Source organism: Oncorhynchus gorbuscha, linkage group LG11 (genome assembly GCF_021184085.1).
Source record: "Oncorhynchus gorbuscha isolate QuinsamMale2020 ecotype Even-year linkage group LG11, OgorEven_v1.0, whole genome shotgun sequence".
Taxonomy (NCBI): Eukaryota; Metazoa; Chordata; class Actinopteri; order Salmoniformes; family Salmonidae; genus Oncorhynchus; species Oncorhynchus gorbuscha.
This window is the reverse complement of record NC_060183.1, coordinates 27838558-27860848: the sequence shown is the minus strand read 5'-3', so window position 1 is coordinate 27860848 and position 22291 is coordinate 27838558. Positions and strand designations below refer to the sequence as shown.

The following is a 22291-nucleotide window of genomic DNA, read 5'->3' as shown; positions in this document are numbered from 1 at the left end:
CACGTGCCCTGCCTGCCTGGTCGGTATTCGGCCATGATTACTACAAGAGATAGCTGGCTAGACTAACTTATCTAATTGAGTGACTGTCATAATAAGAGAAAAATTGCTGATGCACAACCAAATTTCGAACTTGCAACTTGTGCATTCTACTATTCTAACTCTCAACAGTAAGGGAGGGGTATGGTTGCTGCTATGTGGGTAGAGTATGTGTGTATATGTTTTACTTAATTTCGAACTCGAGTTCTTACTGTGCTATAAACTGTCTCCAGATAGGACCACTGAATAATAGTCCCATCATGGCCATGGCTGGCAGTGATTGGCCCCTCCACGCCATGATGCATAATGCCCCACCCCCGAGGGTATAATACGCACTATCCTGCCTGAGAGTGTCACTCTTGCTTTATTCAGCCACCGCTGTTCATCGGAGCTATCATTCTTATCTTCTGTAAATTAATATATTCTTATTTTGGTCAAAACTGCTACATTTCGGATGGCCTACGCCTTCGACAGAGTGGCTAAGAAGATATTTTAGATTTTATTTAGATTCCGTTGACGTTGGTCCGTTTAATAGCCTGAGTCAGCTAGCTAGCTAATGTGTCGTTCTTGCAAGAGACAAGGATTCTCAGGTAATTCTTTCATAATCACCTTCCCAATCACACTCAAACAGTGAAGGAAGTAGACAAAATCACACTCAAACCGTGAGGGAAGCAGACAAAATATTGGTCATTATCAGAAATATTTTCTAGTGCCAAAGAAAGACGGTGGCATGAGACCAATCTTAGATTTGAGGGTGTTGAACAAATTATTACGAAAACAACCTTTTCACATGTTAACACACCTCCGTTTATTCAAAGTAGTCAGACATGCAGAATATTTCACAACAGTGGACCTCAAGCACAAGTTATTTTACGTACCTATTGTGGAAAGGCACAGGACATTTCTCAGGTTCTCATTTCAGAACAAAGAATACAAGTTTTGTGTCCTCCCGTTCAGCCTGAACTTAAGCCCTCACTGCTTCACCGTTTCCGTGAATGTAGCTATTGCCCCCCCCCCCCCCCTACGATCACAGTGGATACAGATAATGTGCTATCTAGATGACTGGCTTATAATAGCGAAATCGAGAGAATTGGCCGAGAAACACACTAGGATAGTGATAAATCATATCTGCAATCTGGGTTTCCTGATAAGTCAACAGACAAGCTTTTTAGGCTTGAAACTGACCTCTCTGTCCATGTGCATGGGTCTAACAGTCAACAGACAGAGGTGCATTCTGACTGCAGCCGGACTCTTGCACGTAAACAACTTGCAGACTTGTTTACGTGTTTCTGTGCGTTTTGTTGTCAACCTTACTTTGCTACCTGACAACTTTACGGTTTTTACTTTTTAATTACCATTTATATTTTTGGTTTTTCCCTCACTCAACTTTTTTTCATTCAACTTTTTCACTCCGGACGCTTTATCTGGACGTGGTTCGTCAGGACCTCCAACAGCCGAAGCTAAGTAGTAACATTAACATGATGCCTTATAATTGCAGTCGCTGTACTCATAATGTACAGGAGAACGATCGCCTTATGGCGAGGATAGCTGTGCTACAAGCCCAGCTTCAGACGCAACCGCTAGGCAATGGTAATTTCAGTGTAGGAAAGGATGAAACAGGGGCTGTGCCACCAGTAAGTACAGATAGTAACATTAGTATAAATCCCCTCGCACAGTCCCCGCAGCCGGACAACTTTCTCATGGTTTCTGGAGGGAAATGCTGTAGGAATGCTCAACCGGTGTCGCTCATTCAGCCGACAGAAACTTTCAACCGGTTTTCCCCATTAAGCAGCGAGTCGGAGTCTGAGGCCGAGCCTTCTCTTGTCTCTACTCCTCCCGTTACGGGGTCTGAGACACTGAAGCTTCCCACCATTAGCTCTGACAAATTGAAAACCCTAGTCATTTGCGACTCCATTACCCGCAGTATTAGACTTAAAACGAATCATCCAGCGATCATACACTGTTTACCAGGGGGCAGGGTTACTGACGTTAAGGCTAATCTGAAGATGGTGCTGGCTAAAGCTAAAACTGGCGAGTGTAGAGAGTATAGAGATATTGTTATCCACGTCGGCACCAACGATGTTAGGATGAAACAGTCAGAGGTCACCAAGCGCAACATAGCTTCAGCGTGTAAATCAGCTAGAAAGATGTGTCGGCATCGAGTGATTGTGTCTGGCCCACTCCCAGTTAGGGGGAGTGATGAGCTCTACAGCAGAGTCTCATAACTCAATCACTGGTTGAAAACTTGTTTTCTGCCCCTCCCAAAAGATTGAATTTGTAGATAATTGGCCCTCTTTCTGGGACTCACCCACAAACAGGCCTGACCTGCTGAGGAGTGACGGACTCCATCCTAGCTGGAGGAGTGCATAGACATAGTCAAGGCTCTAACTCCTCTAGCTCCACAATGAAATAGGGTGCAGGCCAGGCAGCAGGTGTAGTCAGTAGCTCAGCTATCCCCATTGAGACCGTGTCTGTGCCTCGACCTGGGTTGGGCAAAACTAAACATGGCGGTGTTCGCCTTAGCAATCTCACTAGGATAAAGACCTCCTCCATTCCTGTCATTATTGAAAGAGATCGTGATACCTCACATCACAAAATAGGGCTACTTAATGTTAGATCCCTTACTTCAAAGGCAATTATAGTCAATGAACTAATCACTGATCATAATCCTGATGTGATTGGCCTGACTGAAACATGGCTTAAGTCTGGTGAATTTACTGTGTTAAATGAGGCCTCACCTCCTGGTTACACTAGTGACCATATCCACCGTGCATCCCACAAAGGCGGAGGTGTTGCTAACATTTACGATAGCAAATTTCAATTTACAAAAAAATATATATGTTTTCGTCTTTTGAGCTTCTAGTCATGAAATCTATGCAGCCTACTCAATCACTTTTTATAGCTACTGTTTACAGGCCTCCTGGGCCATATACAGCGTTTCTCATTGAGTTCCCTGAATTCCTATCGGACCTTCTAGTCATAGCAGATAATATTCAAATTTTTGGTGACTTTAATATTCACATGGAAAATTCCACAGACCCACTCCAAAAGGCTTTTGGAGCCATCATCGACTGGGTTTTGTCCAACATGTCTCTGGACCTACTCACTGTCACAGTCATACTCTGGACCTAGTTTTGTCCCATGGAATAAATGTTGTGGATCTTAATGTTTTTCCTCATAATCCTGGACTATCGGACCACCATTTTATTACGTTTGCAATTGCAACAAATCATCTGCTCAGACCCCAACCAAGGAGCATCAAATGTCGTGCTATAAATTCACAGACAACACAAAGATTCCTTGATGCCCATCCAGACTCCCTCTGTCTACCCAAGGACGTCAGAGGACAAAAATCAGTTAACCACCTAACTGAGGAACTCAATTTAACCTTACGCAATACACTAGATCCAGTTGCACGCCTAAAAACTAAAAACATTTCTCATAAGAAACTAGCTCCCTGATATACAGAAAATACCCGAGCTCTGAAGCAAGCTTCCAGAAAACTGGAAGTCTGGAAACTGGAAGACTAGCTTGGAAAGACAGTACCGTGCAGTATCGAAGAGCCCTTACTACTGCTCGATCATCCTATTTTTCCAACTTAATTGAGGAAAATAAGAACAATCCTAAATGTATTTTTGATACTGTCGCAAAGCGAACTAAAAAGCAGCATTCCCCAAGAGAGGATGGCTTTCACTTCAGCAGTAATAAATTCATGAACTTCTTTGAGGAAAAGATCCTGATTATTAGAAAGCAAATTACGGACTCCTCTTTAAATATGCGTATTCCTTCAAAGCTCAGTTGTGCTGAGTCTGCACAACTCTGCCAGGACCTAGGATCAAGAGAGACACTCAAGTGTTTTAGTACTATATTTCTTGATACAATGATGAAAATAATCATGGCCTCTAAACCTTCAAGCTGCATACTGGACCCTATTCCAACTAAACTACTGAAAAAGCTGCTTCCTGTGCTTGGCCCTCCTATGTTGAACATAATAAATGGCTCTCTATCCACCGGATGTGTACCAAACTGACTAAAAGTGGCAGTAATAAAGCCTCTCTTGAAAAAGCCAAATCTTGACCCAGAAAATATAAAACACTATCGGCCTATATCGAATCTTCTATTCCTCTCAATTTTTTTAGAAAAGGCTGTTGCGCAGCAACTCACTGCCTTCCTGAAGACAAACAATGTATACGAAATTCTTCAGTCTGGTTTTAGACCCCATCATAGCACCGAGACTGCACTTGTGAAGGTGGTAAATGACCTTTTAATGACATCAGACTGAGGCTTTGCATCTGTCCTCGTGCTCCTATACCTTAGTGCTGCTTTTGATACCATCGTTCACCACATTCTTATGGAGAGATTGGAAACCCAAATTAGTCTGACACACAGCTGTACATTTCAATGAAACATGGTGAAGCCCCAAAATTGCCCTCGCTAGAAGCCTGTGTTTCAGACATAAGGAAGTGGATGGCTGCAAACTTTCGACTTTTAAAAACAGAGATGCTAGTTCTAGGTCCCGAGAAACAAAGAGATCTTCTGTTGAATCTGACAATTAATCTTAATGGTTGTACAGTCGTCTCCAATAAACGAACATTTGACGAACATATCAAGACTGTTTCAAGGACAGCTTTTTTCCATCTACATAACATTGCAAAAATCTGAAACTTTCTGTCCAAAAATGATGCAGAAAAATTAAAGCATGCTTTTGTTACTTCTAGATTAGAATACTGCAATGCTCTACTTTCCGGCTACCCGGATAAAGCACTAAATAAACTTCAGTTAGTGCTAAATACGGCTGCTAGAATCCTGACTAGAACCAAAAAATCTGAACATATTACTCCAGTGCTAGCCTCCCTACACTGGCTTCCTGTCAAGGCAAGGGCTGATTTCAAGCTTTTACTGCTAACCTACAAAGCATTACATGGGCTTGCTCCTACCTATCTCTCTGATTTGGTCCTGCCGTACATACCTACACGTACGCTATGGTCACAAGTCGCCAGTTAAATCTAGGTGCCAGTTAAATCTAGGTGCAGACCTATTGTCCTCAGTCTGCGGAGTGGCGTATCCACCCACAGGTGATAGAGGAAATTTTGCGCCAGTTCAGACGAGCTATTCGTATCTCGAAGCGCCACATATTTCCCTCTTTGGTATTCCATTCTGAATGACAATCCACCTTTGAGTCACAATGCCCTGGCCCAGCAGTGGCCCAAGCTTGTCTATATGTATTTCCTCTAACTGCCCTGCTACAACAGGTCTTGGACAGAATGAGGGAGCACAGGCTGATACTGGTGGTCCCGTTTTGGCCCTCACAGACAAAGTTTGCAGAACTGAGTTCAATGGTGTCCGGAGCGCTTTGGACACTTCTGTTATGCACGGACCTTCTGTCTCAGGTGGATACACTCAATATATGCATATTCTAGCATCTTGTCCTGACAAAATATCCCATTTAAAACGGGAACTTTTTTTTCTCCAAAAATGAAAATACTCCCCCTAGAGTCGCAACAGGTCTTCTCGGGTTCCCGTGGTATTGGGATTCTCTTGGCTCCAGTGACACAATCCCCTTATTGACTGGTCTGCTGGTGCCATCATGGGCTGGAACCCATTCTGCCACGCTCATTGCCTGAAGTCAGTGCAGCCTGCCCTGGGACGTCTTCCTGGGGGCTCGGAAGTCGCCCCGGACCTCTCCACTCTTTCCGCGGAGTACCAGGACCTCCGGGAGGTGTTCAGTAAGGCCCGGGCCCCTTCGCTTCCGCCCAAAACCGACCATATGACTGGGGGATTGACCTTCTCCCAGGCACCGCTCCGCCCCGGGGACAACTGTACTCCGGAGACCAAGGCTATGGAGGCCTACATTGAGGACTCCATAGCTGCAGGGTTCATCCGTCCTTCTGCCTCCCCCGCCGGAACAGGGTTCTTCTTTGTGGAGAAGAAGGACAAAACCCTGCGGCCATGCATCGACTACCGGGGCCTCAACAACATCACTGTGAAGTACCACTACCTGCTACCACTCATCTCCTGGGCCTTTGAGCCACTCCAGGGGGCCACCGTGTTCTCCAAGCTGGACCTACAGAACGCCTACCACCTGGTGCGGATATGGGAAAGGGACGAGTGGAAGACTGCCTTCAACATGGCCAGCGGTCACTACGAGTATCTGGTCATGCCATTTGGCCTTACCAAAACCCCAGCTGTGTTCCAGGCTCTGGTTAATGATGTTCTCTGCCAAATGTTGAACCGGTTCATCTTCGTCTACCTCGACGACATCTGCGTCTTCTCCCGCTCCGCCCAAGAACACGTGCGCCACGTCTGACAGGTTCTCCAAGTTTGCGGGACACCAGCTGGAGGGGCATATCCTGGGTGGACAGCCATACCCGGGGTGCCGGGCTCCAGTGGCGGTCCGCTTGTTGTCGATTCCTGGAGGTGGTGTTGAGAAGAGCCTACCGGGCTCTCTTCCAGGAACGACGACAGCGACGGACAAACATCTGGGCCGAAGGTATGCCGACCTCTTCCTCTTGCTCAGGGATGAGCGGGGGCTGATAACCCAGGGACCACTCAAAGAATGAGAGACCCTTGGCAGAGCAAGGCAAGGAAGGGTGCTATCTATTAGCCAATTTGTAAGTCGCTCTGGATAAGAGCGTCTGCTAAATGACTTAAATGTAAATGTAAATGTAATTTATTATGCTTGAGGCCATTTCACAGCTGCCGTTCAGACCGTTGGAAAGCATGTAAATGAGATGTCTAATAAACGACCACTTTACATATAGCCAGTAAGACTAGCTGTCACCATTGGCTTCGGCTAATGGGGATCCTAATAAATCAAAGTACGTCCATAATCTCTTGGGGAACTCCCTGCACAGGAAGGCCCATTTCCTGCCAGCGTCTATCCCACTGGATAGTGGAGGCTATTGAGGTTCTACCGACTGATTGTCACTGCGCCCTCGTTGATGCATTCAGATCTCAATGTCAGGGTCACTGAGGGGTGATTCCGTCTAGACTACCTAGCTTTGGAGAGTATACAAGTGCTATGGGAGTTGGCTATATCCTCATAGTGAGAGACCAAAACAAATATTTGAAAGAGAACTTATTAAGGTTACTTACGTAACCTCGGTGCTCTGATAATATGAGTGAGGTCCCTCACCGCATTTCACTTCACATTGTGCGTAAGGAAGAAGAAATATACTTGATAATGAAGTTAGAAGACGGGACCGTGGCGCCTGATAAGGAGTGAGTTCCCCACTATTCACATATCCCGTAGTGAGTGACCTCACTCATATTATCAGAGAACCGGGGTTACACAAGTACTGTAACCTTAGGTTATTATACTCAAATGTGGATAAATGCATGGCTTCTTTTGACCAATATCCTGGGCCCAGTTTTTTAAATTCTTAATCTGGATCAGATTGATTTTTTTGCTGTCCAGAATCAGGTCTTTCTTTTAGCAAGTTCTTCAGAAAATAAGTGGATACGATCATTTTGATCCGGATCCTACAATATAAAGATCACAGATCTGAATTTTCAGTGTGTTTTTTAAACCTCCCAACTTAGTTACATTGACATTGTTTAGTTGTAGTGCCTTTCACCTGTCTAAATCCAACCTGAATCCACCCTTCCTTTAGAATCAAGATCATCCAGATTTTGTCAGCATCAAAACTATCCTAATCACTACTTTTTTGAATTTTGAAAAACGCAACTACAACATTTAATCTTGATTAAAGTTCAGATTGTGTTAGCAAATCCGAATCTGAATGTTCCTAATCTAATTCCAAGTATAAGATTTATCTGATTGCTGAAATCAATCAAATAATAAATAAATAAAAATCTGGGCACGGGGCTGACCACCCACAACTGACCACCCAGTGAGCACAACTGGTTGTGTCTTCCACTGCTCACTGTGCACCAACCATTGGATTGGTGGAGGCATAGCCTAGTGGGTGTTTCCACCATATTTCTTATACCAGTCATTTCCTTTCAAATCAGGGAAGTAGACAAGTTCACACTTTGGGAGGAAGGAGAGATAATTTTGTATATATAGTGTATGTGGACACCCCTTCAAATTAGTGGATTCTACTATTTCAGCCACATCCGTGGTGTATAAAATAGAGTACACAACCATGCAATCTCCATAGACAAACACTGCCAGTAAAATGGCCTTACTGAAGAGCTCAGTTACTTTCAACATGGCAGTTTGTCACATTTCTGCCCTGCTAGAGCTGCCCCGGTCAACTCTAAGTGCTGTTATTGTGTAGTGGAAATGTCTAGGAGCAACAACGGCTCAGCCACAAAGTGGTAGGCCACACAAGCTCAAAGAATGGGACCGCCAAGTGCTGAAGTGCGTAGCGCGTGCAACACTCATTACCAAGTTCCAAATGGCTCAGGAAGCAAAGTCAGCACGATAACTGTTTGTCAGGAGCTTCATGAAATGGGTTTCCATGGCCGAGCAGAGGTACACAAGCTTAAGATCACCATGCGCAATGCCAAGCGTCGGCTGGAGTGGTGTAAAGATCGCTGCCATTGGACTCTGGAGCAGTGGAAATGCGTTCTCTGGAGTGAGGAATCATGCTTCAACATCTGGCAGTCTGACGGACGAATCAGGGTTTAGCGAATGCCAGGAGAACGCTACCTGCCCGATTGCATAGTGCCAACTTTAAAGTTTAGTGTAGGAGGAATAGTGGTCTGGGGCTGTTTTTCATGGTTCGGGCTAGGCCCCTTCGTTCCAGTGGAGGGAAATCTTAACGCTACAGCATACAATTACATTCTAGACAATTCTATGATTCCAACTTTGTGGCCACAGTTTGGGGAAGTCCCTTTCCTGTTTCAACATGACAATTCCCCCATGCACGAAGCGAGGTCCATACAGAAATGGTTTATCGAGATTGGTGTGGAAGAACTTGACTGGCCTGCATAGAGCCCTGACCTCAACCCATTGAACACCTTTGAGATGAATTGGAACGCAGACTGCGAGCCAGGCCTAATCACCCAACATCACCTCGACCTCACTAATGCTTTTTGTGGTGGAATGCTGCAGAGACTTGCTTCCAATGTTCCAACATCTACTGGAAAGACTTCCCAGAAGAGTGGAGGCTGTTACAGCAGCCAAGGGGGGACCAACTCCATAGTAATGCCCATCATTTTGGAATGATATGTTTGACGAGCAGGTGTCCACATACAATTACACTACATGACCAAAAGTAAGAGTAAAATAAGAGTAATTCGGACATAGCCATGAAGAAAGCTACTGTCACCATTTTCTGTGTCAGTGGGATTGACAAAGCTTCTAATAGGTTCTAGTTGTTTCTCTGTAGAGAGGGTACGGAGTTTGTGTCTCGGAATATACTGTGTGCAAAGATGAATGACCTGCAGCTTTGATATGAATGACCCACTTACACTCACTGGTAAAACATGGCAACCAGAGGAGGAGAGTGTATTTATCTGACTCTCTTCACCATTGGTTCATAATAGATCCACCCATTCCCCTTTAAAAGTCTATGACTTTTACAGTAGAAGAGAAAGACGCGGAAGAGAGCTCGAGTAAAACTGCTATCCTGGACATTTGCTTCATCAAGTCTTTTAAACAAGAAGACATGGAAAGGCAATTTGAATGACTTTACTAAAATACAATAGTTTTTCAATTGATTATGCAGATCGGCAACATTTAGCACTGTTTTTCTTGTGTACAAAGCACTCAGAATGGTTCTTGAAGGCAGGTTTAACAGGCAGCAGATGTCATACTTTCAGTACCTTTTGTTCTCTTTTTACAGTGTACTAAAGTGGATGGAGAAGCTGCTGGTTCTGCTGTTTCTGATCTATGGTTGTTATGCTGAACATCAAGGTGAATGATCTCTCAAGTTTTCACTTGTAATTTTAACCATGTAGTAGATCTGGCCCTACATGGACTCAACTGTGCGAATATTTGCTGTCACTGAGTGTCTGCAAATTCTCTTCCGATTATGTTGCATTGCAAATATTGTTAAACTAATCTGTGGTGAAATAACTTTTTTTTTAAAGCTCTATATTTTCATCATACTGGGTCAAGTTGATTTCTGTTACATTTCTGTTGGTGAGCTTCTCTCCTTCTCTCATTTTTAACCCATACAGATCTCTCAGGGAAAAAGTTCATCATCCCAGTCGAGACAAGCAACTCGTTTGTAAAACTCTCTGTCAACGTCTCAAAGCCTGTTACTGCTATGACCATGTGTCAGAGGTTCTTCACTGAGGAACACCGGGACCAGTCCCTTTTTTCTCTAGCAACCCCCTCTGATCCCAAAGATATCAATCTGTGTATGCAATCAAAGGGTGGGTATAAACTGAATATCAGAGGAAATTCTGTTACTATCAGCGGTTTGCCAGAAAATAGAAATGCATGGATCTCTTTTTGTGGCACCTGGGACTCTAAAACTGGTCTCACCCAGATGTGGGCGAATGGGAGACGAAGTGCATCGAAGATTCTTAAGCCAAATGGCCCTATAAATGGAAAACCAAGTATAATCTTAGGTCAAAACCAAGGCAGTTATGGTGGAAGGTTTGTTGCATCACAATCCTTTGTGGGGGATGTTACTGATGTACACTTCTGGGACAGTGTCATCTCTCCTTGCCAAATCAAATTGTATATGCAAGGGAAAAACTTTACTCCAGGAAATATTCTCAACTGGAAAGCATTGGAGTTCACTACTGGGGGAGGGGTGTTCAAGGAGATAAGTGACTATAACTGTTAGTGAACCAAGAGCAATACATTTGTACCAGGTATTGCTAATGTGTTCAAATGTATTATGATTACTGTCATCATCATTTGTATGTTCATAGCAGCTTTCACTTTAAAAGCTCTGTTACGAATCAATATCCCATATTTTTTATGTTCCTGAGTATTCAATTAATAGAAAAGAATAGTGCAATAAAGTTTCAATAATTTCTGATAAATGTTTGTCTGTCTTTCATTTAGCGTTTGTATACAGATGACTTTTGAAATAGTGTAAAGTGTTATTTTCACAGGAGAATGAAACCGAAAAAGAAAGATGTCTTTATTGACATTTTTCCAGTGTGTCTGTGTGCACAAGGTCGTTGTGTAAACAGAAGATGAATGACTTTGCTGGCCAATTGCAACTACCAGGCAGAACCACATGCAGCTCTGTATTAACGCTGGAGTTCATGCACCAGCGTGTTGAAACAACTTTCCTGCAACTAAAAACCCACAAGAATAAACCAGCAGATCAGTTGATCTCATGTTACAGTGTCAAGCTTTGATTCCAAACAGCTGCGTCTGGGTTCTCTACTCCCGCTCCTTATAGGCCTATAACTCCTAGTCTGGTAATTGATCTAAAAAAAATACTTATTGTAAGAATATAGGATTATATTTCATACAAACATGTCATCTTAAATATCAAGATAATTATAATATAATTTGTGTCATTTATTTTAAATAACTTGATGAGACAATTTGTTCGAAAGCCACCGTCCGCCATATTGGTAGCCTACTCCTCATGTCCCCTATAAAGGGGTGCAACTTTGGTTTTAGAAGTGTTTACATTTTGAATCCAGTCAGATAAACACTCCAAACAGCCTACCCGACCGCTCGGGGGCGTCTGCATGGTCATAAAGCACACTGTTTCCTATTTTGTATCACATTCCATTGATTAAACTGAGCAGGACAATTTCAGAATGTGGGTGGAGCCCCACCATCCCCAGTGAAAGTTGCACCCCTGCAACTGTACACTGAGTGTACAAAACATTAGGAACACCTGCTCTTTCCATGACATGGATAGACTGACCAGGTGAAAGCTATGGTCCCTTATTGATGTTATCTGTTAAATCCACTTCAATCAGTGTAGCTGAAGGGGAGGAGACAGGTTAAAGAAGGATATTATAGCCTTGAGACAATTTAGACATGGATTGTGTATGTGTGCCATGTCATGGTAGTAGGTGCCCGGCGCACATGTTTGAGTGTGTGAGTTTTTCATGCTCAACTGTTTCCCATGTGTATCAAGAAAGGTCTACCACCCAAAGGACATCCAGCCAACTTGACAAAACTGTAGGAAGCATTGAAGTCAACATGGGCCAGCATCCCTGTCGAACGCTTTAGTCAGCTTGCAGATCCATAACCCCCCCCCCCCAAAATGAGGCCGTTCTGAGTGCTAAAGTAGGCAGGGTAGCCTAGTGGTTAGAGCGTTGGACTAGTAACTGACAGGTTGCAAGTTCAAATCCCTGAGCTGACAAGGTACAAATCTGTCGTTCTGCCCCTGAACAGAGGACAATTTGTTTTTTTATGAGCATAGCCTTCTTTCTATTACAGCATATTGGATGACTGTCATTCATATTCCATTCACCCAGTTCAATGTAACAGCAATAGATTTAGGGTACTACATGTTACACACATTTTCCCTTTACCCATCATGAGGTTCAATGGAAGCATATGAATGAACGTTTACAATGTCGGTACACACAGGTCAGAGACAACTTTGAGGACACAGACAGTGACACATTCACAGATTCAATACCGCCTTGCACACTCTTGCCTGCATCTAGCTGATATAGGACGTAATCATTAGTCCAACAGTTACAGACGAGAGTTTCTATTGGACAAATTCATGTTTATCCTTGTTTTGTTCAGTTTGCTTCCATTTAAGAAATGTTTTTCAACAGAATAGGCGGAATGAATACACCCCTGATCACGTGTGAACACACAGCCAAGTTGTACTCGTTCTCGCATCTTTGAGCTCTCGTCCTCACCCCCTTTCCCTTCGCTTGTGGAATTCAATGCACAACACATCAGCTGTATGTGGCCATGCTAAAAAAACTTTCCAAGCCACAGCCTACATCGTTGTCACCATATAGTCCCGAGATGGCACAGCAGTTCAGACGTCTTTTGTCCTCGTCTTGTCGTGTCCTGTATGTATATATATTTACAACTTTTTTCACATACATTTTATTTTTATTTTCCATCAACTCATCTTCAAAACACTCTCCTGTAACCCGCCTCACCAATTTATATTTATAAATAAGTATTATTTACCTCAAATCTGCAATCCTCCAAGAAGCTAGCCAGAAACTAGCCAGAAGCTAGTTCAGAAGCTAGTTCAGAAGCTAGTTAGCTTCTTTACTGGCAAATCGTTAGTATTCAGCTAACCACGGTTTGTGGTCATCAGCTATCCTTTAGCTCGAAAATCTATCGCCAGTTTTGTACGGCGCAGCGCGGCTCGTAACGGAACACACCGGACCAATTTTCTCTCCATGTCCTTGGATTTCAACTGCTCTCTGGACATTCATTCCCGGATCTCACAGCTAGCTAGCTGCTATCCGTGTGTCTCTCTGCTCTCGTCGATTCCGGAGCAAACATCAATTACTCCGGAGCTAGCCAGCTCCGTCAATCACTCCTGAGCTCCGTCAATCACTCCTGAGCTCCGTCAATCACTCCTGGGCTGCAGTCACCTATCCGGACCCGTTTTACTGCCTACGCGGAGCCCCACCGGGCCTTCACAACTGGACTGCCGACGTTATCTACCCGAAGGAGATCCGGCTGGCTCCTCCGTCGCGACGTTACCTGAACGCCCATCTGCGGCCTGCTAACCGGCTGCTCTCAGAATAGACAATCGGACAATTTATTTATTTTTATTATTATTATGTTTCTTCTTGGGCCTCTATAACTATATCTATTGTTTTAATTTTTTTTTTTTTTGTGTGATTTGGACTAATCCGCTCTACCACACGGAACCCCACTAATCTACTGACGGAACGCAAGAGGTGGCTAACAACAGACCTCCATCCTATGCTAGCTTGCTACCGATGTCCTGGCTAGCTGTCTAAATCGCCGTGACCTCCAAACCAACCTCCCCACTCACTGGACCCTTTTGATCACTCGACTAAGGATGCCTCTCCTTAATGTCAATATGTCTCGTCCATTGCTGTTCTGGATAGTGTTTATTGGCTTATTTCACTGTAGAGCCTCTAGTCCTGCTCACTATACCTTATCCAATTTATTAGTTCCATCACCCACACATGCAATGACATCTCCTGGTTTCAATGATGTTTCTAGAGACAATATCTCTCTCTTCATCACTCAATACCTAGGTTTACCTCCACTGTATTCACATCCTACCATACATTTGTCTGTACATTATACCTTGATGCTATTTTATCGCCCCCAGAAACCTCCTTTTACTCTCTGTTCCAGACATTCTAAACGACCAATTCTTATTGCTTTTAGCCGTACCCTTATTCTTCTCCTCCTATGTTCCTCTGGCGATGTAGAGGTGAATCCAGGCCCTGCAGTGCCTAGCTCCACTCCTATTCCCCAGGCGCTCTCTTTTGATGACTTCTGTAACCGTAATAGCCTTGGTTTCATGCATGTTAACATTAGAAGCCGCCTCCCTAAGTTTGTTCTATTCACTGCTTTAGCGCACTCTGCCAACCCGGATGTTCTAGCTGTGTCTGAATCCTGGCTTAGGAAGACCACCAAAAATTCTGAAATTTTAATTCCAAACTACAATATTTTCAGACAAGATAGAACTGCCAAAGGGGGCGGTTTTGCAATCTACTGCAAAGATAGCCTGCAGAGTTCTGTCCTACTATCCAGGTCTGTACCCAAACAATTTGAACTTCTACTTTTAAAAATCCACCTCTCTAAAAACAAGTCTCTCACTGTTGCCGCCTGCTATAGACCACCCTCTGCCCCCAGCTGTGCTCTGGACACCATATGTGAACGGATTGCCCCCCATCTATCTTCAGAGCTCGTGCTGCTAGGCGACCTAAACGGGAACATGCTTAACACCCCAGCCATCCTACAATCTAAACTTGATGCCCTCAATCTCACACAAATTATCAATGAACCTACCAGGTACCCCCCCCCCAAAGCCTTAAACACGGGCACCCTCATAGATATCATCCTAACCAACTTCCCATCTAAATTAAACCTCTGCTGTCTTCAACCAAGATCTCAGCGATCACTGCCTCATTGCCTGCATCCGTAATGGGTCAGCGGTCAAACGACCTCCACTCATCACTGTAAAACGCTCCCTGAAACACTTCAGCGAGCAGGCCTTTCTAATCGACCTGGCCGGGGTATCCTGGAAGGATATTGATCTCATCCCGTCAGTAGAGGATGCCTGGATATTTAAAAAAAAATGCCTTCCTAACCATCTTAAATAAACATGCCCCATTCAAGAAATTTAGAAATTCAGAAATTTGCTTCCTGCAACACTAACTCAAAAAGGTTCTGGGACACTGTAAAGTCCATGGAGAATATGAACACCTCCTCCCAGCTGCCCACTGCACTAAAGATAGGAAACACTGTCACCACTGATAAATCCACCATAATTGAGAATTTCAATAAGCATTTTTCTACGGCTGGCCATGCTTTCCACCTGGCTACTCCTACCCCGGTCAACAGCACTGCACCCCCAACAGCAACTCGCCCAAGCCTTCCCCATTTCTCCTTCTCCCAAATCCATTCAGCTGATGTTCTGAAAGAGCGGAACAATCTGGACCCCTACAAATCAGCCGGGCTAGACAATCTGGACCCTTTCTTTCTAAAATTATCTGCCGAAATTGTTGCCACCCCTATTACTAGCCTGTTCAACTTCTCTTTCGTGTCGTCTGAGATTCCCAAAGATTGGAAAGCAGCTGCGGTCATCCCCCTCTTTAAAGGGGGGGACACTCTTGACCCAAACTGCTACAGACCTATATCTATCCTACCATGCCTTTCTAAGGTCTTTGAAAGCCAAGTCAACAAACAGATTACCGACCATTTCGAATCTCACCATAGCTTCTCTGCTATGCAATCTGGTTTCAGAGCTGGTCATGGGTGCATCTCAGCACTCAAGGTCCTAAACGATATCTTAACCGCCATCGATAAGAAACATTACTGTGCAGCCGTATTCATTGATCTGGCCAAGGCTTTCGACTCTGTCAACCACCACATCCTCATCGGCAGACTCGACAGCCTTGGTTTCTCAAATGATTGCCTCGCCTGGTTCACCAACTACTTCTCTGATAGAGTTCAGTGTGTCAAATCGGAGGGTCTGCTGTCCGGACCTCTGGCAGTCTCTATGGGGGTGCCACAGGGTTCAATTCTTGGGCCGACTCTCTTCTCTGTATACATCAATGATGTCGCTCTTGCTGCTGGTGAGTCTCTGATCCACCTCTACGCAGACGACACCATTCTTTATACTTCTGGCCCTTCTTTGGACACTGTGTTATTAACCCTCCAGACGAGCTTCAATGCCATAAAACTCTCCTTCCGTGGCCTCCAATTGCTCTTAAATACAAGTAAAACTAAATGCATGCTCTTCAACCGATCGCTACCTGCACCTACCCGCCTGTCCAACATCACTACTCTGGACGGCTCTCACTTAGAATACGTGGACAACTACAAATACTTAGGTGTCTGGTTAGACTGTAAACTCTCCTTCCAGACCCATATCAAACATCTCCAATCCAAACTTAAATCTAGAATTGGCTTCCTATTTCGCAACAAAGCATCCTTCACTCATGCTGCCAAACATACCCTTGTAAAACTGACCATCCTACCAATCCTCGACTTTGGCGATGTCATTTACAAAATAGCCTCCAATACCCTACTCAACAAATTGGATGCAGTCTATCACAGTGCAATCCGTTTTGTCACCAAAGCCCCATATACTACCCACCATTGCGACCTGTACGCTCTCGTTGGCTAGCCCTCGCTTCATACTCGTCGCCAAACCCACTGGCTCCATGTCATCTACAAGACCCTGCTAGATAAAGTCCCCCCTTATCTCAGCTCGCTGGTCACCATAGCATCTCCCACCTGTAGCACACGCTCCAGCAGGTATATCTCTCTAGTCACCCCCAAAACCAATTCTTTCTTTGGCCGCCTCTCCTTCCAGTTCTCTGCTGCCAATGACTGGAACGAACTACAAAAATCTCTGAAACTGGAAACACTTATCTCCCTCACTAGCTTTAAGCACCAACTGTCAGAGCATCTTACAGATTACTGCACCTGTATATAGCCCACCTATAATTTAGCTCAAACAACTACCTCTTTCCCAACTGTATTTAATTAATTAATTTATTTAGCTCCTTTGCACCCCATTATTTTTATTTCTACTTTGCACATTCTTCCATTGCAAAACTACCATTCCAGTGTTTTACTTGCTATATTGTATTTACTTTGCCACCATGGCCTTTTTCGCCTTTACCTCCCTTCTCACCTAATTTGCTCACATTGTATATAGACTTGTTTATACTGTATTATTGACTGTATATTTGTTTTACTCCATGTGTAACTCTGTGTCGTTGTATCTGTCGAACTGCTTTGCTTTATCTTGGCCAGGTCGCAATTGTAAATGAGAACTTGTTCTCAACTTGCCTACCTGGTTAAATAAAGGTGAAATAAATAAATAACTAAAAAATATTAGCTAAAGTAACGTCCTAGTCAACATACCTAATATAACTAATGCGCTAGTAAACCCGCTACAATCACGCATTAACATTAGTGTACAGTCAGTAAGCAGTTACATCGGCGGGCCAGGTGGCAATATATTAGTAAAAACAAAAGCTTACCTTGACTTGGAAGAGTTTCAGGTTTGTGATGGATAGCATAGCCAGCTAGCTAACATAGCATCCCTCTGCTTGAGCAGGGTGTTTCAGTAGGCCAAACTAGCTAGATGCATTACTAGCTAAGTAATTGAAACTGAAAGTGGGAAAAAAATGACAATCTCTATATATATTTCTCTCTTGCTTCTCCTTCATTTTGGAGTAAATTAATTAATTCAAAATTGTTAAATTATTATTTTTCTCTCTCTTTGAGTCAACTACTCACTACATTTTATGCCCTGCAGTGCTAGCAAGCTGCTTTCATTACTATATTCATTTTCTGATCCTTTGATTGGTGGACAACATGTCAGTTCATGCTGCAAGAGCTCTGATAGGTTGGAGGACGTCCTCGGAAGTTATCTTAATTACTGTGTAAGTCTATGGAAGTGAGTGAGAACCATGAGCCTCCTAGGTTTTGCATTGAAGTCAATGTACCCAGAGGAGGACGGAAGCTAGCTGTCCTTCAGCTACCCTACAGTGTTGTTGAGGCTACTGTAGACCTTTGCAAATTGTGTGTTTTAATCGATTATTTGGTGGCATGATTATATTTAGTATAGTTTTATCTAAAAAGGATAACTTTGAAATGTTTTAAATTATACTTTTGTGATTTCAGTGAGGAGGATGGTCCTCCCCGTCCTCCTCTGAGGAGCCTCCACTGATGACAACATGGAGCAATCCACTCGACTGCCTTCATCATACAAACCTAAGTCACAAACCTTGTCCAAATACTACTTGGGTGGTGGGATGGCTCACCACTGCCATCTGCTGTATGGTAACTAAACTTCTCCATGGCACTCCATAATGCTTTGGAATATATATATATATCCTTGACTCTTGAGTTTGCTCGTCCTGATATTTATTAATTTCTTTATTTTTACTTTTTGGATTATGTGTGTATTGTTTTGTGTTACTAGGTATTGCTGCACTGTTGGAGCATTGAAAGACAGATTTAAAAAAGCATACTAGTGTTCAGGCAACATTATTAAAGTCACTCTTCTCCTTGAACACGTTCCCCTCAGTTAATGCTTTCCAGTTTAGAATATTTCCAGGAGTGAAGGAATTCCCATTCACATAAAAATCGGATTTGTCAAGGAGGGAGGGAGGACACTATCCCATAAGTGGACATTGGCCAGGTCCCCCACAAAGGACTGTAATCTATGAAAGCACCACCCCATATGTGTATTGCTCTTAAAATAATACTTTGCTTTCCAGTTATAGAAATGTCCGAAGTGACAAACTTCCATGTACTTCACTTTCCATTTATCCAGAGTTGGGTCAGACCAGTGTAAGAGTCCCAGGTCCAGCAGATGGAGTTCCATTCATTCTTATTATCTGGCAACCTCAAGAAATCCAGTCCAGCTTCTTTGATGTGCACTTAGTATGCTCCCCCCACATATGGTTTGAACAACAGCAAATCCTTATCATGACGGGCCTGCTAGTGAGACAATGGACTGGCCTCTGCCAACCTCAGAGAAGAACCGCAAGCACACGGTCATAGCGGAAATGGGCGTCTGGATTTTAGCTGAGAGTTTCACATGGAAAGTGTCGCTCTCCAACAGGAACGAGAACACTGTCCCTGAGAAATTGGAAAGGGTGTGGAATCGATTACAACATGATATCACATAGCCTGAATTAGAGATCATCAACTAGATTCAGCCTCGGGACGATTTTCTGTTGAGTGTATTGTCAGGGAGCCGAAACTTAATTACAAATCATTTGTAGACTGCAAATTGACCGCAGGAAGCTCAAACATACAGTGCATTTGGAAAGTATTCAGACTCCTTGACTTTTTCCACATTTTGTTATGTTACAGCTTTATTCTAAAATGGATTAAAATGTTTTATCCCCCCTCATCAATCTACACACAATACCTCATAATGACAAACCAAAAACAGGATTTAAGAACTGTTAGCAAAGTTATTAAAAATAAAAACTGCCTCACGACGCCAGGACAGCGGAGTCAATCACCACCTTCCGGAGACACCTGAAACCCCACCTCTTTAAGGAATACCTAGGATAGGATAAGTAATCCCTCTCACCCCCCCCCTTTAAGATTTAGATGCACTATTGTAAAGTGACTGTTCCACTCGATGTCATAAGGTGAATGCACCAATTTGTAAGTCGCTCTGGATAAGAGCGTCTGCTAAATGACTTAAATGTAAATGTAAATGTAAAAACCTGAAATATCACATTTACATAAGTATTCAGACCCTTTACTCAGTACTTGGTTGAAGCACCTTTGGCAGCGATTACAGCCTCGAGTCTTCTTGGGTATGACACTACAATCTTGGCATACCTGTATTTTGGGGAGTTTCTCCCATTCTTCTCTGAGATCCTCTCAAGCTCTGTCAGGTTGGATGGGGAGCGTCACTGCACAGCTATTTTCAGATTTCTCCAGTTGTTCAATCTGGTTCAAGTCACTCAAGGTTAGAAGGTGAGTGCTCTGGAGCAGGTTTTCATCAAGGATCTCTCATTATTCTGCACTGTTCATCTTTCCCTTGATTCTGACGAGTCTCCCAGTCCCTGCCGCTGAAAAATGATGCTGCCACCACCATGCTTCACCAAAGGGATGGGAACAGGTTTCCTCCAGAAGTGACGCTTGGCATTCGGGCCAAAGAGTTCAATCTTGGTTTCATCAGACCAGAGAATCTTGTTTCTCATGGTCTGCAAGTCTTTAGGTGGCTTTTGGCAAACTCCAAGCGGGCTGTCATATGACTTTTACTAAGGAGTGACTTCTGTCTGGCCACTCTACCATAAATGCCTGATTGGTGGAGTGCTGCAGAGATGGTTGTCCTTCTGAAAGGTTCTTCCATCTCCACAGAGGAACTCTGGAGCTCCTTCAGAGTGACCACCTCCCTGACCAAGGCCATTCTCCCCTGATTGCTCAGTTTGCGGCCACTGTGTTCTTGGGGACCTTCAATGCTGTAGAAATGTGTTGGTGTCCTTCCCCAGATCTGTGCCTCGACACAATCCGGTCTCAAAGCTCTATGGACAATTCCTTCAAACGCATGGCTTTTGCTGACATGCACTGTCAACTGTGGGACCTTATATAGACATGTGTGTGCCTTTCCAAATCATGTCCAAACAATTGAATTGACCAAAAGGTGGACTCCAATCAAGTAGAAACATCTCAAGGATGGTCAATGGAAACAGGATGTACCTAAGCTCAATTGTGAGTCTCATAGCAAAGGGTTTGAATAGTTATGTAAATAAGGTCCTTCTGTTTAAAATGTTTAATAAATTAGTAAACATTTGGCTGTAACATAAGAAAATATAGAAAAGGTAAAGGGGTCTTTACACATTTAGGCTAGACACATTTAGGCTAGATACATTACTACCGTATAAATATTACAATTCCTAAGGCTATTGACAGGACAAAATACCTGTTATCGCAGTTATAAAATAAAGAATGATAAAAATAGTGCTTTAGTGGAGACCAGATGTTTCTCCTCTTTCATTTAAAATGGATAATTAAGACGTTCTCTAGGACATGCTTATGCCTATCTGATTTTCTTTCAAATACAAATAGTGCTTCCATGTTCCAGAGAGCTCGGGACTTGTACCAATCTTCACAGGAATTTGTATGCTTTGAAAGGGAAATGAAGTCTGCCAAGTTTATGGAGGGAGGGAGTGGGCTTGGGGTATCCCCAGTCCAAAAGTGCAGTCAAATCTATGTTGGTTGTTGGTCAGCTACTCTCATATCTCCCACTCATCGCCTGAAGGGTTGAGCTCCCTCTTGTGTTACCTCTGGCAGCGTTTCTTTGCTAAATAACTTTCTCGGGTGCTTGCCTGTTTTATTACTCACGATTCTTTATGACTTAGTTAAATAAAGTTTAAATATATATATAGATATATATATTTTAATCTCCTTCATGCTTCTCTGGCCATCACGTCAGAAAACTCAAAGAGCTGATGGCCACGAGCGTGCTTGCTATCCATTTGGCAGAAACCAGCTAATAGTGTGCAACTGCAACCCACAATTCGGGCGTTCCCGCGTGGGTGGCGTTTTTGTTCCTGCATGAACACCCCTCCCTCAAGCACCCCATTGGTCCTGCATGAATGCCCCCCCTTGAGCACAACATCTTCATGCTTGTGTGACACGTTTGAATGTGGGTCAAAAGGGGAATAAAAGTATTATGTGTTTTTCGCCCCCAACCTAATTTCTACCAGAGTCCTCCTTCCTAGCTAGCGGAAGGCGGGGTTGATACTGGTAGACAGTGTGTCCTTCGCTCTTACCTGCCCTCACCATCGTTAACAGAACTGCGGTAAAAGAGTGAAAGGCGGGCGTGAAAGACATTGTCTACCGGTCGTCCCTGCCCCGTGTACTAGCTATAGCTAGCTATTGTTGTCGCCCTCTGCCGATTCTTCTTCTTCTGTGGGGTTTATCGGCAGTTGGAATCCAATATTATTTGCATTACTGCCACCTACTGTACTGGATCGCTCCAGCCTCCCTCCTGTGCCGGAGTCATAGCTTAAAAATGGACCAATGAAAGTATAAAAAGGGGTTTCTGCAGATGCAGGAATGCCCACATGCAGGAACGCCCGATATTGCGTGCGGGGAAATGCGGGAGTGCACCCTGGCACATTTTCTTTTGCAGTGGATTGTTGCCACGTGCCGCTTGCTAGCCTGGGCAGCCGCTAGTGGGCGCTATGGATCTCCACTATCGTCTGTGCTCAGCTGGTAATACACTCATGT

General features: G+C 43.8%; 1 protein-coding gene and 1 pseudogene across 1 annotated transcript; one reads left to right on the top strand and one right to left on the bottom strand.

The window, feature by feature from the left end:
* Positions 1-9472: 9472 nt before the first annotated feature.
* LOC124047747 (C-reactive protein-like) lies at positions 9473-10947 on the top strand. The gene is made up of 3 exons (XM_046368054.1): positions 9473-9622; positions 9792-9862; positions 10129-10947. Exons 1-3 carry the CDS (start codon positions 9519-9521, stop codon positions 10743-10745), a joined length of 792 nt encoding a protein of 263 aa, XP_046224010.1. The 5' UTR covers positions 9473-9518; the 3' UTR covers positions 10746-10947.
* Positions 10948-18564: 7617 nt separating this feature from the next.
* LOC124047636 lies at positions 18565-21844 on the bottom strand (annotated as a pseudogene).
* Between the last annotated feature and the right edge of the window lie 447 nt (positions 21845-22291).